The sequence below is a fragment of the Bos indicus x Bos taurus genome, chromosome 22 (genome assembly GCF_003369695.1).
Source record: "Bos indicus x Bos taurus breed Angus x Brahman F1 hybrid chromosome 22, Bos_hybrid_MaternalHap_v2.0, whole genome shotgun sequence".
NCBI classification, from domain to species: Eukaryota; Metazoa; Chordata; class Mammalia; order Artiodactyla; family Bovidae; genus Bos; species Bos indicus x Bos taurus.
The window spans coordinates 14,146,206-14,165,130 of NC_040097.1; the positions used below are offsets into that span (position 1 = coordinate 14,146,206).

At 40.3% G+C, this 18,925-nt stretch overlaps 1 protein-coding gene across 3 annotated transcripts in view; it reads left to right on the forward strand.

The window, feature by feature from the left end:
* The window catches only part of CACNA2D3 (calcium voltage-gated channel auxiliary subunit alpha2delta 3), a 903,947-nt gene that overhangs the window by 173,582 nt on the left and 711,440 nt on the right, over positions 1 to 18,925 (forward strand). For all 3 annotated transcript variants that reach the window (XM_027522771.1, XM_027522769.1, XM_027522770.1), the window contains exon 3: positions 9,809 to 9,925. In XM_027522771.1, coding sequence (XP_027378572.1) covers positions 9,809 to 9,925 — 117 coding nt within the window. The remainder of the gene's footprint in view (positions 1 to 9,808; positions 9,926 to 18,925) is intronic.

The following is an 18,925-nucleotide window of genomic DNA, read 5'->3' on the forward strand; positions in this document are numbered from 1 at the left end:
AAGTACATTTATGTCATAATAAGAAAATGACACTGCCTATAAGGAGAGAATCCAGAAATTGTAGATGATTAGTTTTTATTGCAACATCTTTAGTAACATATCTGAAAACTGTCATTCACGCTTTACACAAATAAAGACTTCTAGCATTCAGTTTCTGCCAGAAGGGAACCATCTCCAAAGAGTTACTGTTGAAGAACCCCTAGGCCTTGGGAATGTATTTGAAAAATACCTTTGCCCACAGCAGCATTCAAAGGTAATTCATCTGTTAGGTTTTGCACCTTGGTTGGAAGTTTTTGTCTTGAGGTAAGAGAATTCATTTTTCAGAACTTAAAGGACAAAGTGAAGTGAGTGAAAGTCACTCATTCATGTCCGACTCGGCAACCCCATGGACTGTAACCCACCAGGCTCCTCTGTCATTGGTATTCTCCAGACAAAAACACTGGAGCAGGGAACCATACCCTCCTCCAGGGGATCTTACTGACCAAGGGATCAAACCTGCATCTCCTGCATTGCAGGCAGATTCTTTACTGTCTGAACCACCAGGGAAGCCTGAAAGAAAAAATGTTGGCATTCATTACCACTTCTGCAGTGACCACTGACACTATTTGCGTGCTTTACTCTGTGTCCCTAGCGTCCTGTTGGGGTCTTCACACTCGGCCTCATTTGACCATCCCAAGAACAGCAGGAGGTCTGGTATCCCTCACTCTACTATTCAAGGAAAGGAGGCCGATGGGGGCTAAGCAACTTGTCACATTGCTAGGACTTGCACTTAGTATATCAGAATGGAGAACCCTTGGTCTTAGCCCAACGCCAAATGGCCTCACAAGTGGGATGCACATTGTTGATTTTCCTCTGACTTGAACCCTGGCCACTGATTCTAAGCCAAGTAAATACTGCTTATCAGGCTCCAAATCAATAACATGCCAGCAAAATCCATGCAGATTCTTTCCCACCCATCCCATAAGACAGAGGAGACAGAACAGGAACTGCATTACTTTCTCCTCACTGGAGGTGATTCTACCTGGTGCTGCCATTGAGATGTGTCCTTGACAAGTTACTTATTGAGTCTCAGTCTCTAATTTGTAAAAGGTGGGCACTTACCTGGATCTCTAACAGTCTGTTTCTTTATAGTTTCTTCTCTTTCTAGTAGGATTCTTTTAGTAGAATAAGTTTCTATATGATAATCTTAAACTTGCACAAAACTAGATGCTGGGTAGGATTTGGTATTATTAACTGTTGGATTCTTCTCAATATTTATTAAATTCTGGGTTGCTTGGCCTTTAGCCTATAATTTTTTGTACTATACAGGAAAATACTCCTGTTATCATTTTATTCCAGTTGAACTAAAATAAAGAATCAACCTTAGCCCAATTCTTAGGAGAGGTACTTTAAACTTGAAAGAATATGTACCTTATATGTCGCTGACCATCATAATACATAGTTATTTAAGCTTCTTGACGCCCTGCATTTAAGGTTATATTTATAAACCAAAAATTTTAATGATGTTGATTTTTAAAACGCTTTTTAAAATTACAGTTTCTAAAAAATATTTAATATGTGTATCTATTTAATATGTATATTTAAACAGTATCTACTTAACATGTGTACCTTTTTAACATGTGTGCATGTGTCATTTTAAAATTGCGGAATGACAGAGTAGTATTTAATATTATATCTTCCCACTTACATGCATTTTATTAGAAGAGATTATGGATGGGTGGTGATGACCTTGGTTTCCTAGGTGGTGCAGTGGTGGGAAAGAATCTGCCTGCTGGTGCAGGAAACACAGGTTTAGTCCCTGAGTTGGGAAATCCCCTGGAGAAGGACATGACAACCCACTCCAGTATTCTTGCCTGGGAAATCCCATAGACAGAGGAGCCTGGCGGGCTACAGTCCACGGGGTTGCAGAGCCGAACATGATTGCGTAACAGAGCATAAGCACAGAGGGACGCGTGAGAAGCTCACGTGCAGTCTAAAGAGACTCTCCCTTCCCACCCTCCCCTGTCCCCCACCCCCGTTCCCAGCATTCATCAAGCGCTGGTCACAGACATCTTGCCTCTATTGGCCAGCTACCTGGTGATCCTTGTGATGGCTCATGGCCATCTCATTATACTAATAGGATACTTTGTAAACTTCATCTCCCCGCAGCCAGGGAATTACATATGTGGCACAATCATCTTTTCTTCAACCCCTGGACAATTCATTATTTTACATTCTTTCCCGAGACCCTCTTCCTCCCTGTTGACTGTCATGTCACTCTTGTTCCTGGCCAGTTTTTCAGTGTTTACAAATCAGTTTGGATTGCCCACATTTCCTGCTACTCACCCTTCCCTACTCAGGGAGGAATACATGTCTGTGCTTTACAGACTGTTCTGCACTTACTAGAGGATACACAATGCTCTCCCCACATCTGGTGGAAGTGACATACCTGCACGGCAGACAGGTGTGACCCTGGGAGGAGACACACATATAACATCACAGCTCAGACTTTGATTGAAGGAACTCGTGTGACTCTGCTCCAGCTTATTTATTATTTATTGTTAATAAACAGAACAAAAAATTAGCCTTCTCATATCCAAGGGAATATGTATATTTGTCAGTGGCTCCCCATCCCCTCCCCACCACCTGCCTGAACGTGGTTTTTTGAAAGTCACTCAGTCGTGTCTGACTGTTTGTGACCCCATGGACTATACAGTCCATGGAATTCTCCAGGCCAGAGTACTGGAGTGGATAGCCTTATCCCTTCTCCAGGGGATCTTCCCAACCCAGGGATCGAACCTAGATCTCCCGTATTGCAGGCAGATTCTTTACTATGTGGGAGACCTGGATTCAATCCCTGGGTTGCAGGCAGTTTGTAAATATTTGTTGAATGAATGAAAATAGCAGTAATTTCAGTCTAGGTTCCTTTCTAATATTGGTGTGATCTTTATGTAAATAGTTTAATGACTTTATCTGCTGTTCTGTGTCTACTTCAGAGCTTGAAGGAGTGAGAATTAGACCAAAAATGGAATCTTAAGGTAGGAACATGAGGCATCTTCTGCTTTTACATAACAAGCCCCTTTGAAGGGTTCTGGGCTTAACCTGTGTGGGTTGCTTTCCCAGTAACAGAGTTTACTGGGAAACTGTGACAGGAGTTTTTAGGGGAAGTGCTGGAGGCTTAGGGGTGGGATGAAGAAGAGGCCAGTTTCTCTCAAGTTATAGTCTTTTAGGCAACGTCTCCAGATTCTCACTTGGGGACAAGCAGGTCTTTGCTTTACCATCTTCTCCCCTGGACTGTCTGTCAACCCTCATCTAGTGATTTAATTATTCTGACTCTAGAAATGTAATTTCGGTTTGTGATGAGAAAATTTGGCCAAGAGACCATGTTCAGATGTTCCAGCTCTTGGCTAATGGTACTCCTGCATCCGTCCTCTGCAAGAGGGTCTTTTTTTCTGATGTGAAGCACACACAGAGCTCCTCTTCAGTGTTTGGCTGCTATACTAAGTGATTGTGATTGGTCAGAAGCCTCCTTCCTGAAGCCCTCTCTCCGGGGGCTATTCCAGGTGGCTTACTCCTAGATATGCAGTTATCACGTAGGAAAAAAAAAATGACCCAAAGGTATGAACAACATTAAGTGTTCTGACAGTGAAGTAGTGCTTTTCTCTTCCTGATGTTTGTGTGAAATGATCTGGCAAAATAGATGCTACAGAAATAATGCATTTCTGTGTCTCCCTTCTCAAATGATAAATGTTCTTGGCTCATCACAAGATTTTTTGCCAAATGCTGATTCTGCTAACAGAAGGAATGGAAACTTCAGATGTTCTCCTGTGACAGAGGGAATAAAAAGTTTCCTGGACTGCCTTCCTTCTGTGTCATGAGTGCTCAAAGGTGCTCTTGTGAAGGGCTGTGTTCTGCCTCGACCCTGGCCTTGGCTAAAGGCACACAGGCTGTGTTGCTCAGGTGTCTGCAACTTCTTCCCTAAGCCAGAGGGAGCCCCAGAGGATGGTCAGAGGTGGCAGAGTGAAGAACATCAGCGTCATCAACCACCTCATTGGAATTTGTCTCCTGCATCAGAAGTTCAGAAAGGCGTTCGTATGAAAATACTACATGTACCAGAATCTTCTATAGCAGAAATTCAAAGAGGGCAAAACAGGAGAACACGGAGATTTAGAGTGGCCTGTTCTATGTGGGCACTGTGCCGCTGTGTCTGGCCATCAGACCTCTTGATGTCTCCCAAGGAGCCCACCTCTCATTCCCTGACTCTTCTTTTCTCCAGTTGTTTCCCAAGTCCTGGTTATCTCAGTTTCCCAATTCCTTGCCAGTTTTATGTTCCTCATTCCCATTCTGCACACTGAGATTTTTCAAAACCATAAATCTGGTCTTGGGTCCCTCCTACCCTTAAATCCTTCAGTGGTTCTGATTGTTGTTTGAATCCATACCCTCAGCCTCCTACCCATGTCAAGACAATGTCCAAACTCTTCATTCTAGCATACTACCTTTGATGGCCTGGCCCTGCTCACTTCTTTGACCTCGTCTCTCACCAGATTCCCCTGTCCTGGCCATCCATGCACCAGGGAAGTGGAACAGGGGTAGTTCCCTGTGTTCCAGGCAGCCTCTTGTCTTGGATATCCATACCTACTGTTCTGCTCATCCCCTGTTTCATCTCCCCTCTTCTTAGCCTAGTCATCCTTTACGGGTCCAGAAAGTTGGAGTGACTGCCTTGACCACCCCATCAGGGTGGTTATGATGATGTTGTGTCTTCTTTTCTGGTTTAGTCATCAGAACATTCCTGACCATTAGACCATGAGCTTTCTTCAGCTTTGCTTTATTCATCATATTGTGCTTGGTACCCCACCCCTGCCTGGCATACCAGAGACACAAAATAGATGTTTGTGGAAAAATAAATGGAGTTTTGGAGTCAGAGGTCCAATCCAAACTGGCCTGAATCTTTGATCAGGTGGCATAGTGTCTCTTCCACTTTGGTCTTCCCCTCTGCCTTCATTGTGTGTTGACAGAGATGTGCTGGTACTTTCCAGATTCCTTTACCCAGTTGAAAAATAGCTGTTTTTTACACAAAACAAAGTAATTGCCAGAGCAACCCTTGAGGCTATAGAAAATAAAAGTGTTACTGCCGTCACAGCTGTGTGGCTTCAGGTTATTCTTGATACTTTGGAGAATAGGACAATGTGTAGCCAAAACACAGCCAAGGAGTAATATATTGGATTAGCCAATAAGTTCGTTGGGGTTTTTCCATAGTATCTTACCAATGAGGTTTTTGGCCAACCCAATATAATTAAGATGGCTTCCCTGGTGGCTCAGTGGTGAAGAATCTACCTGCAGTGTAGGAGACCCAGGAGATGCGGGTTCAATCCCTGGGTTGTGAAGATTCCCTGGAGGAGGGCATGGCAACTCATTCCAGAAAATCCCATGAACAGAGGAGCCTGGTGGGCTATAGTCCGTGAAGTCTCACAGAGTCGAACATGACTGATGTGACTGACCACACACAGACACAATACAATTAAGGCTTCTGGGCCTCTTTCAAGAGTCAAGAGCTGTGTCTGCTTCTCTGGGGACAGGCTCTAAGCTCATCCCCCAAGTTGAGGGATAGCATCTTCTCCTGTGACATCCAGCCAGCCCTGGCCATGTGGCTTTTGCTCACCTGGAAGAGACTTGTAAACAGCTGCCACCCTTGTTAACTGATGATGTCTCTGGCTTTAGGTATTTGAGTCTCTTGGTTAGCTTAGGCCACTAAAAGCTACCAATCAATGAAACAGGCACTGTGATGGCAGTAAGATGGGCCCTCTGAAACAAGATCACAAGTATTTAGATTATCAGCCCTTCACCCTCTACCTGCTAATTTCAAAAGACCAAGCAGTTTGAAGTCAGACCTCGCTTAGCTTAAAACTCATTCTCTAACCATTTGACTTTCAACAATGACTGTCTTTCTTTGCCTCAGTTCCCCATCTGCAACATGGGGATGACACCTGCCCCAGATGGTAGCTGTGAGGATTAGACAAATTGATACATGAAAAGCTCCTGGAGCCGTGCTGGGCTTGTGACACATGGAAGACTAATTTTGCTAACTTCCTTAGGCTCAGCTAATGAAGACATGCTGCTTAACTACACAGATTCTAATTGGGGCTGCATTCCCCTACAGAAATTTGTTAGTAAGTGCCCATCTTCTGTTCTGCATATAAGTATGGCTCGTATACATTCTCTAGTTTCCAAAATAGTATGCTCATGACAGAAATTAGAAAATACAGGTGAGCAGAAAGAAAAATAATTATTTGTAATAGTGCAGCCAGCTGTGAGCATTTGGCATCTGTCCTCACAGTGTTTGTGTGTGTGTGTATGTATAGGCAGTTTAGTAATTTAAAGCAAAAAGTCACCAATTACTATCTGTAACCAATTGTAACATTCTGTATACTAGTTTCCTACATTCTTTTGCACAATTTGGAATTTGCTGTACTGTTGTAGCTTACTCGGTTCAGTTGCCAGAGGTCATATTGCTTGGTTTTATACCGTAGGTACGTTTTTGATGCTTTTGGTGTATATCACCATTCTGAGCTGCTAAGGGTTTGAAGCTGATTAATGACTATCACTTGGTTACTCTCTCTGTTATTCAAAATCTTTGGATTCCAGCAAAGAGTAACGTTTCCTAGAGAGAGGAAGACAGTACATTGTTCTGACCTGATTCCAACAGGCATGAGCACATCTTGAAAAGCAGAATGCTTTTGCTTATGGGATTACTTCCCTGGGGTAGTGAGAAAGTAGTATGAGACTTGGCTCATTGGCAGAGAGGACCCATTGCCACATGTCCCGAGGGGAGAGAGCTTATGCTGGAAGAGGAATAGAATCAGTGACCTGCTGAGTTCGTCCCAGATCTGAAATCCTTGGCTGGCACAGAGCTTCATGTTGAGCTTAGTTAGCTAGGTCACAAGGCCCAAGGAATCCTGGGACACCAGCAGACCTTCATAAAATCAGTGCTTCCTTTCTACGGAGCAGATTCAGAAGAAGAGAGCATGCAGGAAGGTCTCATTGAGAACTTGGTAGATAGTCAGAGTTGTATAAACTGGTTCCCTTCTAGAAGTCTTTTGGAGGAAAAAACATGAAAGTGACAGATATGATCAAAATAATGGGACTCGATGTAAAAAACTAAAGATTTAGGTAAAGGCTAATTATGAAATTCATTTTCTTTTTATCTTAAGCCTCTAGATCACCTTTAGGCTCAGAATTACAATGGAGATTTATTTCCCTGACTGTAAATATTAGACTGACTTTAGTTTTTTTTGTTTGACTCGCTTCTTAAACTTTGTATTTTGGGTAGTGAATCAACCTTGTGTCTAAGCTGGCTTGGCTTTTGGCTTTTGGAGCACATCTGGCAGGCAGCAGAGAACCCCCAGAATTTTTGGCTCCAAAGATGTCACTGGCTTGCATTTGAACTTAGGGAAAGTTTCTAGTGATTGTCATTGAAGTTTTGTTCATACACCAGAAGACACTGTTAGCCTGAGCCAGGCGTGGGCTGGCTGGAGTCCCACAGCAGGGGCCAAGCCAGCCAACCTCCCAAGGAGTGGGGAGGTCACCCTTCCAGGAGCATCAGTCAGCTGCATCCTTATTGCATCTTTCTTGTATTGTAGCATTGCAGTTGTGCTGCAACAGGCTTCATCCAGAGAAGCTATGTGAGTGTCTGCTGTGGGCCCGGGGATTGTCCTTAACTCCTGGACCACACAAGCTCTGATGCCAGGAGAGGTGAGGGAGAGGTGAGCACAGAATTCTCTGGGAACCTGGAGGGAAGGTGTAGCCTTCTTGTTTGGGAAATGAGGAGAGCCTTGTCGAAGAGCGAGGGAAGGCTAGAAGAAGAAATGATGGTTTTCCAAGGAAGTGAAGGACTCAACACAAATATCTAAGATTTTTATGGACATTTTCAGGGAGCAGGGAGAAGAAAGTCACTTACAACTCACGGTCCATTATAGCAGTGGTTCCCAACCATTTTGGGCACCAGGGACTGGTTGGTAGGAGACCATTTTCCCATGGACCAGTGTGGGGGGATGGTTTCAGGGTGATTCAAGGGCCTTACATTTATTGTGCACTTTATTTCTATTATTATTACATCAGCTCCATCTCACATCATCAGGCGTTAGATCCTGGATGTTGGGGACCCCTGTATTGTAGGACCATGCAGAGCTCTCAGAGCATGTTTTGAATGCTGTAGTAGATCGTTTGTAGTAGTAGATCACACACACACTCCCTTCCTTGGGGCAAGGAAAGACAGAACCTCCTCCTGGTTTACATTTTTGAAGGAGATGGAGAGGACTAGAGAGAAAATAGAAATTTGTATCTTGAAATTATCCTGCATTAAAAAGTTGGTTTATTTTCCATTTCAGAAATTACTCTTAAAGTCTCTATAGTCCAGATTACATGTGGATCCTTATGTTTTCCTTAAGTAGAAACTTGGTAGGGTGAGTAACTGATTCAGGTTTTTCATCCAAAAGAGGGAAAATGTAAGGCCCCCAGTATTTTTAGTTCTCTAGACTTTTGATAGCTACATAAATGTGAAGGATTCTTCTTGACATTAACAGTATTTTGAGCTCCATTTGGAAGTTTTTTAAATTAATAAGCAATATTTCTTTTCCGTGGGAACAAAATTAAATGTTTAGTTATATCAAACTTTGTGGCCTCAGGACCCCTTTACACACTTAAAAAGTACTGAGGACCCTTAAGAGCTTCTGCTTATGCAAGTTGTATGTATGAATATTTGCCACATTAGAAATTAAAACCAATAATTCATTAATTTAAAAATTAACAAGTTCAAAATAAAAAGACTCATTGCATGTTAACATACATAACATATTTTATTAAAAATAACTTAAAAAAAAAACAAATTAGAAGAGTGGCATTTTTTTCATTTTTGCATATCTTTTCAAGATTTGGTTTTAGAGAAGACAGGTAGATTTTCTTATTTGCTTTTGTGTTCAATCTACTGTGATTTGTTAAAATCAAGTAAGAAGATACGACTTCATATAAATAATCTGTTGGAAAAAGGGTCTCAGGGACCATACAGGTGTTCTAGGGTCACTTTGAGAATTGCTGGTTTAGACAGATAAATTTCTGAGTTATTCGGTGGGTTTTGGCTCAGACGGTAAAGAATCTGCCTACAATGCAGGAGACCTGAGTTCTATTCCTGGGTCAGGAAAATTCCCTAGAGGAGAAAATGGCAACCCACTGCAATATTCTTGCCTGGAGAATTCCATTGACTTAGGAACCTGGTGGGCTACATACAGTTCATGGGGTTGCAAAGAGTCAGACATAACTGAGCAGCTAACACTTTGCCTTCACTTGAAATGACAAGTTGTCCTTGAGAATTTGAGTATACTGTGGGACAAATTAGTTGCTTATGAACACTCACAAACCATGAAATTAAGGTTATCCTAATACATGTTGCTGTTTTACTGTTGTTTGTGTACATGCTTCTTTTTGCGAGTTCCTTAAGGATATTTAGGAAGTCCTCAGTAACTGAATTGAATCAAAATACTAAAAATTGACAGCAAGTACTCTCACACTATAAAATGTGTATAAGGTGCTCTACTTTGATTGTGTTAAGGTTATTTTTTTTTTTTTTCCTGGATACTAGTTAAGCTTCAAGAGAGCCAGAGCCAATTTTCACATTTCTCTTTAGTTAGTTTAATAATTTTGAAATACAGTCCAATCTCCCCAAATCCAACAGAAATTTTTATTTTTACTTATTCCTTTTAAATAAATGTGCTCTGACATCATGGGCATTGTGTTTTATGATATCTTGGGTCTTTAATGTTGTCCATCCTCCTTACAGAAATACAAAGAGTATGAGAAGGATGTTGCCATAGAAGAAATCGATGGGCTCCAGCTGGTGAAAAAGCTGGCAAAGAACATGGAAGAGATGTTTCACAAGAAGTCTGAAGCAGTGCGGGTAAGTGTCTCTGGTTTCTGCTCTGTGTTGCCCAAAGACACAAAGGCAACTGGTGTTGATGAACCCAACTCTCAGAAATCAAAAGTTGACTCACCCATATATACATAATTTCTTAAGTCTGGTTAATGAAGATAAGCAGGTGCTAGGGGCACAGTCACCCCTTTTCTGGGGTAAACTAGGGTTTAGCTGCTAGTTTTTGTCTTACGATAGTGTACTTTCAGTGGAAAGTGAAGTCGCTCAGTCGTGCCCGACTCTTTGCGATCCCATGGACTGTAGCCTACCAGGCTCCTCCATCTATGGGATTTTCCAGGCAAGAGAACTGGAGTGGGGTGCCATTTCCTTCTCCAGGGGATCTTCCCGACCCAAGGATCGAACCCTGGTCTCCCACATTGTAGGCAGATGCTTTACCGTCTGAGCCGCCAGGGAAGTCTACTTTCAGTGGAGGTGTCCCTAATTGTTTGCCAGACAAACAAAGTGCCTAATTGTTTGCCTAATTAATTGCCAAAGTACATTCAAGGGGGTGTTGTGGTTGAACTAAGCAGTTGTAAAAAAAAGTTAATCAGTGTTTACCAAAATATGGAATTGAAAATCTCCATGGAGTAAATGAGTCTAGATGAAGTCTGAAGTTCTTTTTACTATTTTTGGAATATTACTATAATTATAATGTTTATCTTGACTGGCAAGAGCTCCCTGAAATCTTTTTTTTAAAGTTTTTTGGGAGTATAGTTGATTTACAATGTTGTTTTAGTTTTAGGTGTACTGCAAAGTGAAGCAGTTAAACACATACATATATCCACTCATTTTAAGATTTTTTTCCCATCTAGGCCATTATCCCTGAAATGTTGTATTAGCAGGAAGAATGGAACTGCAGTGCGCATGTGGTGTTATTTTGGATTTCCAAGATTGCCTCTGACTTTATACTTTGTTGCCAACAAAATGGGGCATCTGAATTCTTGATTTAGGACATGTAAATGTTACAGTACCCTTTTTTAATACTACATTGGCACAGGATTATGGGAAAGAATTTTGATCTAAAGAGTTCTTTATTTCTAACTTGTAGTTTACTTTCAGATCAGTTCAGTTCAGTCGCTCACTCATGTCCAGCTCTTTGCAGCCCCATCGCAGCACACCAGACTTCCCTGTCCATCACCAACTGCTGGAGTTTACCCAAACTTATGTCCATTGAGTTGGTAATGCCATCCAACCATCTCATCCCCTTCTCCTCCTGCCTTCAGTCTTTCCCAGCATCAGGGTCTTTTCAAATGAGTCAGCTCTTTGTATCAGTTGGCCAAAGTATTGGAGTTTCAGCTTCAATATCAGTCCTTCCAATGAACACTCAGGACTGATCTCCTTTAGGATGGACTGGTTGGATCTTGCAGTGTAGTTTACTTACCTTTTAGTTTTATTATCTTCAGAATGACTTTGTTATAAAAGTTCATTTCCTAGTTTAGTTTTTCTCATCCTTAATTGGCCAAACCAAATTGCCACAAGATATTTCTACCTTAGACCTTATAATCCCATACATTTCCTTGTTTCTAAAATATTTTGTATTATTTTGATTTAGGGAAGAAGGGACTGTAGTTTAGGTAGAAGCATGAGCTTGACCTGGGTTCAGTGTCAAGCAGAACAACCTTCATGAGCTTCCATTTCCTCATCTGTAAAATGGGAAAAACTCACACAGAGAGTGTAAAGATCACAGTTGTGGTTTTGAGCCATTAAGCACAGACCCTGGCACATGAGGAGTGCTTAGTGAATAGTTAACTTCTGCTGCTACTATGGTTATTAATTTAAATAAGGTGAGCTTTCTTGGTGGAAACTCAAGTGCCTTAGAAGGAAAAAGAGTGCTTTTATGTGCCATAGACATACTGCACTGACTGCCATTCCTGGGAGCTGCATGGTGGCCTCTGGGGTGTCTATGTCAGTACCTTAGAGCAAGTTGTATTCTATTTTTCACAGACATTGCAGCATGGCAGTCAGAGAACCCTGAGGTAAACATTTAAAAAACACAATTACCATTTTATGTTTATTAAATGAACACCCTCTTTGTTGGAACTTTTAGAATGTATTGAGAAGTATCAAAAAGAGAAAAAAAGTCACCTAAAACTCCTACTACCTAGCAGGAAAACAACACTTATTTTCTTAGATTTTCTTCCTTCTAGTCTTTTTTCTTTACATTTATATGCATATCCTTGTGTGTGTTTTTATCAAATTAGTAACTATATTGCCTGTTTGCTTTTGTATCCCGCTTTTTTTTACTTCTTTATACCAAAATAGCGTGAGCATTATCTTGTGTCCCTGTGTTTTGTGATTTTCTTTTTTTAAAAAACTAATTAATTTTTTAAATTGGAGGCTCGTTACTTTACAATATGTGATGTTTTTTGTCATACATCAACATGAATCAGCCACAGGTGTACATGTGTTCCTCCATCTTGCTAAATTCCATATATATGTGTTAATGTACTGTATTGGTGTTTCTGACTTCACTCTGTATAAGAGGCTCCAGTTTCATACACCTCATTAGAACTGACTCAAATGTGTTCTTTTTTTATAGCTGAGTAATATTTCATTGTGTATGTATACCGCATCTTCCTTATCCATTCGTCTGCCAATGGACATCTAGGTTGCTTCCACGTCCTAGCTGTTGCAGACAGTGTCTCGCTCAATTCTGGTTTCCTCAGTGTGTATGCCCAGCAGTGCAGTTGCTGGGTCGTATGGCAGTTCTATTTCCAGTATTTTAAGAAATCTCCACACTGTTCTCCAAAGTGGCTGTACTAGATTGCATTCCCATCAACAGTGTAAGGGAGTTTCTCCAGATCCTCTCCAGCATTTATTGCTTCTACACTAAAATGGCAGCCATTCTGACCGGCATGAGATGGTACCTCACTGTGGTTTTGATTTGCATTTCTCTGATAATGAGTGATGTTGAGCATCTTTTCTTGTGTTTGTTAGCTGTATATATGTCTTGTTTGGAGAAATGTCTGTTTAGCTTTGGCCCACTTTTTGATTGGATGGTTTATTTTTCTGGTATTGAGCTGCAGAGCTGCTTGTATATTTTGGAGATTAATTATTTGTCAGTTGTTTCATTTGCTATTATTTTCTCCCATTCTGAAGGCTGTCTTTTCACCTTGCTTATAGTTTCCTTCGTTGTACAAAAGCTTTTAGGTTTAATTAGGTCCCATTTGTTTATTTTTGTTTTTATTTCCATTACTCTGGAAGATGGGTCATAGAGGATCTTGAAGTGAAGTGAAGTCGCTCAGTCGTGTCTGACTCTTTGCGACCTCATGGACTGTAGCCTACCAGGCTCCTCTGTCCATGGGGTTTTCCAGGCAATAGTACTGGAGTGGATTGCTATTTCCTTCTCCAGGGGATCTTCCCAACCCAGGGATCGAACCTGGGTCTCCTGCATTGTAGACAGACACTTTACCGTCTGAGCCACCAGAGAGTGTTATGCCTATGTTTTCCTCTAAGAGTTTTATAGTTTCTGGTCTTATATTTAGATCTTTAATCCATTTTGAGTTTATTTTTGTGTATGATGTTATAAAGTGTTCTAGTTTCATTGTTTTACAGGTGGTTAACCAGTTTTCCTAGAAGAACTGATTAAAGAGATTGATTGCCTTTTCTCCATTGTATATGTTTGCCTCCTTTGTCAAAGATAAGGTGTCCATAGGTGCATGGATTTGTCTCTGGGTTTTCTGTTTTGTTCTATTGATCTATATTTCTGTCTTTGTGCCAGTACTGTACTGTCTTGATGAGTGTAGCTTTGTAGTAATCTGAAGTCAGGCAGCTTGATTCCACCAGTTCGATTCTTCTTTCTCAAGATTGCTCTGGCTATTCAAGGTTTTTTTTTGTTTCCATACAAATTGTAAAATTATTTATTCTAGTTCTGTGAAAAATACCATTGGTAGCTTGATAGGGATTGCATTGAATGTATAGATTGTTTTGGGAGGATACTCATTTTCACTATATTGACTCTTCCAATCCACAAACATGGTATATTTCTCCATTTGTGTCATCTTTCATTTCTTTCTTCAGTGTTTTATCATTTTCTATATATAGATATTTTGTTTCTCTAGGTAAATTTATTCCTGAATATTTTATTCTTTTCATTGCAATGGTGAATGGGATTGTTTCCTTAATTTCTTTTTCTGTTTTCTCATTGTTAGTGTATAGGAATGCAAGGGATTTCAGTGTAATGATTTTGTATCCTGCAACTGTACTATATTCATTGATGAGCTCTAGTAATTTTCTGGTGGTGTCTTTAGGGTTTTCTATGTAGAAGATCATGTTATCTGCAAACAGTGAGAGTTTTGTTTCTTCTTTTCCAATCTGGATTCCTTTTATTTCTTTTTCTTCTCTGATTGCTATAGCTAGGATTTCCAAAACTATGTTGAATAGTAGTGGTGAGAGTGGTCAGTTTTGTCTTGTTCCTGATTTTAGAGGAAATGCTTTCAATTTTTCTCCATTGAGGATAATGTTTGCTTTGGGTTTGTTGTATATAGCTTTTCTTATGTTGAGGCATATTCCTTCTATGCCTGCATTCTGGAGAGTTTTTATCATAAATGAGTGTTGGATTTTGTCAAAGGGTTTCTCTGCATCTATTGAGATAATCATATGGTTTTTAATCTTCAATTTGTTAATATGGTGTATCACATTGATTGATTTGTGAATATTGAAGAATCTTTGCATCCCTGGAATAAAGCCGACTTGGTCATGATATATGATCTTTTTAATATGTTGTTGAATTCTGTTTGCTAGAATTTTGTTGAGGATTTTTGCACCTATGTTGATCAGTGATACGGGCCTGTAGTTTTCTTTTTGTGTCGCATCTTTGTCTAGTTTTGGTATTAGGGTGATGGTGGCCTCATAGAATGAGCTTGGGAGTTTACCTTCCTCTGCAATTTTCTGAAAGAGTTTGAGTAGGATAGGTGTTAGCTCTTCTCTAAATTTTCGGTCGAATTCAGCTGTGAAGCCATCTGGTCCTGGGCTTTTGTTTGTTGGAAGATTTTTGATTATAGTTTTGATTTCTGTACTTTTGATGGGTCTGTTAAGATTTTCTATATCTGCCTGGTTCAGTTTTGGAAGGTTATACTAAGAATTTGTCCATTTCTTCCAAGTTGTCCATTTTATTGGCATATAATTGCTCATAGTAGTCTCTTATGATCTTTTGTATTTCTGTGTTGTCTGTTGTGATATCTCCATTTTCATTTCTAACTTTACTGATTTGATTCTTCTCTGTTTTTTCTTGATGAGACTGGTTAATGGTTTGTCTATTTTATTTATCTTCTCCAAGAACCAGCTTCTAGTTTGCTGATTTTTGTTATAGTCTCCTTCATTTCTTTTTCATTTGTTTCTGTTTGATTTTTATAATTTCTTTCCTTCTGCTAACTTTGGGGTTCTTCTTTTCTTCTTTTTCTAGTTGCTTTTGGTATAAAGTTAGGTTGTTCATTTGGTGTTATTCTTGTTTCTTGAGGCAGCCTTATGTTGCTATGCTTTTACTGAATCCGATAAGTTTTGGATTGTTGTGTTTTCATTTTCATTTGTTTCTATGCATAGTTTGATTTCCTTCTTGATTTCTTCCATGATCTGTTGGTTATTCAGAAGTGTGTTGTTTTAGCCTCCATGTTTGTATTTTTAATAGTTTTTTTTCCTGTTCAGTTCAGTTCAGTCACTCAGTCGTGTCCAACTCTTTGCGACCCCATGAATCACAGCATGCCAGGCCTCCCTGTCCATCACCAACTCCCGGAGTTCACTCAGACTCACATCCATCGAGTCAGTGATGCCATCCAGCCATCTCATCCTCTGTCGTCCCCTTCTCCTCCTGCCCCCAATCCCTCCCAACAGCAGAGTCTTTTCCAATGAGTCAACTCTTCACATGAGGTGGCCAAAGTACTGGAGTTTCAGCTTTAGCATCATTCCTTCCAAAGAAATCCCAGGGCTGATCTCTTTCAGAGACTGGTTGGATCTCCTTGCAGTCCAAGGGACTCACAAGAGTCTTCTCCAACACCACAGTTCAAAAGCATCAATTCTTCGGTGCTCAGCCTTCTTCACAGTCGAACTCTCACATCCATACATGAGCACAGAAAAAACCATAGCCTTGACTAGACGGACCTTTGTTGGCAGAGTAATGTCTCTGCTTTTGAATATGCTATCTAGGTTGGTCATAACTTTGCTTCCAAAGAGTAAGCGTCTTTTAATTTCATGGCTGCAATCACCATCTGCAGTGATTTTGGAGCCCCCAAAATAAAGTCTGACAACTGTTTCCACTGTTTCCCCATCTATTTCCCATGAAGTGATGGGACAGGATGCCGTGATCTTAGTTTTCTGAATGTTGAGCTTTAAGCCAACTATTTCACTCTCCTCTTTCACTTTCATCTTACCGCATTGTGATCAGAAAAGATGTTTGAAATGATTTCAGTTTTTTAAAATTTACCAAGGCTAGATTTATGGCCCAGGATGTGATCTGTCCTGGAGAATGTTCCGTGTGCACTTGAGTAAAAGGTGAAATCCATTGTTTTGGGATGAAATGCCTTATAGATATCAATTACATCTAACTAGTCTATTGTATCATTTAAAGCTTCTGTTTCCTTGCTAACTTTCTGTTTAGTTGATCTATCCATAACTGTGAGTGGGCTATTAAAGTCCCCCACTATAATTGTGTTACTGTTAATTTCCCCTTTCATACTTGTTAGCATTTGCCTTACATAATGAGGTGCTCCTATATTGGGTGCATATGTATTTATAATTGTTACATCTCCTTCTTGGATTGGCCCTTTGATCATTATGTAGTGTCCTTCTTTGTCTCATATCACAGTCTTTATTTCAAAGTCTAATTTATCTGTTCTGAGTATTGCTACTTTTGCTTTCTCTTGCTCTCCATTTGCATGAAATATCTTTTTCCAGCCCTTCACTTTCCGTCTGTATGCATCCCTGTGTTTGAGATGGGTCTCTTAGAGATAGCATATATAGAGGTCTTGTTTTTGTATCTATTCATCCAGTCTTTGTCTTTTGGTTGGAGCATTTAACCCATTTACATTTAAGGTAATTATTGATAAGTATGATCCCATTACCATTTACTTTGTTATTTTGGGTTCGTTTTTATAAACCTTTTCTGTGTTTCCTGTCTAGAGAAGATCCTTTAGCATTTATTGAAAAGCTGGTTTGGTGGTGCTGAATTCTCTTAGCTCCTGCTTCTCTGTAAAGTTTTTGATTTCTCCTTCATATCTGAATGAGATCTTTCCTGGGTAAAGTAATCTTGGTTGTAGGTTTTTCTCTTTCATCACTTTAAGTATGTCCTGCCATTCCCTTTTGGCTTGAAGAGTTTCTATTGAAAGATCAACTGTTACCCTTATGGGGATCCCTTTTTGTTCATTTGTAGCTTTTCCCTCGCTGCTTTTAATACTTGCTCTTTGGGTTTGATTTTTGTTAGTTTGATTAATACGTGTCTTGGGGTGTTTGACCTTGGGTTTGTCCTGTTTGGTACTGTCTGGGTTTCTTGGAATTGAGTGGCTATTTCCTTCCCCATTTTAGAGAAGTTTTCGACTATTATCTTCTCAAGTATTTTCTCATGCCCTTTCTTTTTGTCTTCTTCTTCTGGGACACCTATGATTCGAATGTTGGGGCATTTAACATTGTCCCAGAGGTCTCTGAGGTCGTCCTCATTTATTTTAATTCTTTTTTCTTTACTCCTCCCTGCTTTATTTATTTCCACCATTCTATCTTCCATCTCACTTATCCTCTCTTCTTACTCAGTTATTCTACTGTTGATTTCCTCCAGAGTGCTTTTAATCTTAGTTATTACATTGTTTATTATTGACTGACGCTTCTTTATTTCTTCTAGGTCCTTGTTAAACATTTCTTTCATCTTCTCAATCCTTGTCTCTAGTCTATTTATCTGTGACTCCATTTTGTTTTCAAGATTTTGGATCATCTTTCCTATCATTATTCTGTATTCTTTTTCAGGTAGACTCTCTGTCTCCTCCTCTTTTGTTTGGTTTGGTGGGTTTTTATCATATTCTTTCACCTGCTGAATATTTCTCTGCCTTTTCATTTTGTTTAGATTGCTGTGTTTGGGGTGCCCTTTCTGCTGGCTGGAAGTTCGTGGTTCCTCTTAATTGTGGAGTCTGCTCCCTGTGGGTGGGGCTGGACTAGTGGCTTATCAAGGTTTCCTGGTTGGGGGAGCTTGTGTCTGTGTTCTAGTGTGTGGTGCTGAATCTCTTCTCTCAGAAGTACAGTGAAGTGTCCAGTAGTGAGTTTTGGGGTGTCTATGGGTTTGACATGGCCTTGGACAGCCTGTCTTTTAATGGTTAGGGTTGTGTTTCTGTTTTGCTGGAGAATTAGCATGGTGTGTCTTACACTGGAACTTGTAGGCTCTTTGGTGGAGCTTGGTTTCATTGTAGGTGTGGAGACTTTTGGGTCAGCTCTTGTCTATTAATGTTCCCTGGAGTCAGGAGTTCTGTTATGTTCTAAAGTTTTGGAGCTAAGCCTCCTGGATTTCTTGTCCTTCTCTGACAGTAGCCTCAGGACTTCTCTATCCATACAGCACAGAAGATAAAACCCCTAGGTTAGTGGTAAGACAATTCTCAGCAGGCAGGAACACCCAGAGAGGTTCACAGAATTACAGAGAGAAGAGAAGAAGGAGGAGGGAGATAGAGGTGACCAGGAGGAGAAGAGGGGGAGTCAAAAGGGGAGAGAGCAGTCTAGCCAGTAATCAAATCCCTAAGTGCTCTCCACAGCCCAGAACACCCAGAGAGGTTCACAGAGATGTGTAGAGAAGAGAAGAGGGAGGAAGGAGATAGCGGTGATCTGGAGGAAAAAAGGGAGAGTCAAAAGGCAAGAGAGCAGTCAAGCCAGTGATCAAGTCCCTAAATGAAATCTTAAAGGTACAAAATTGATAATAAATATCAAAAAGCAAAGATTAAAAACGAAGAATAGAGGTTAGACTCCCAAAAATACTGTATAAAAATACAGAACAAAATTAATTAGAAAAATTACAAAAGTATA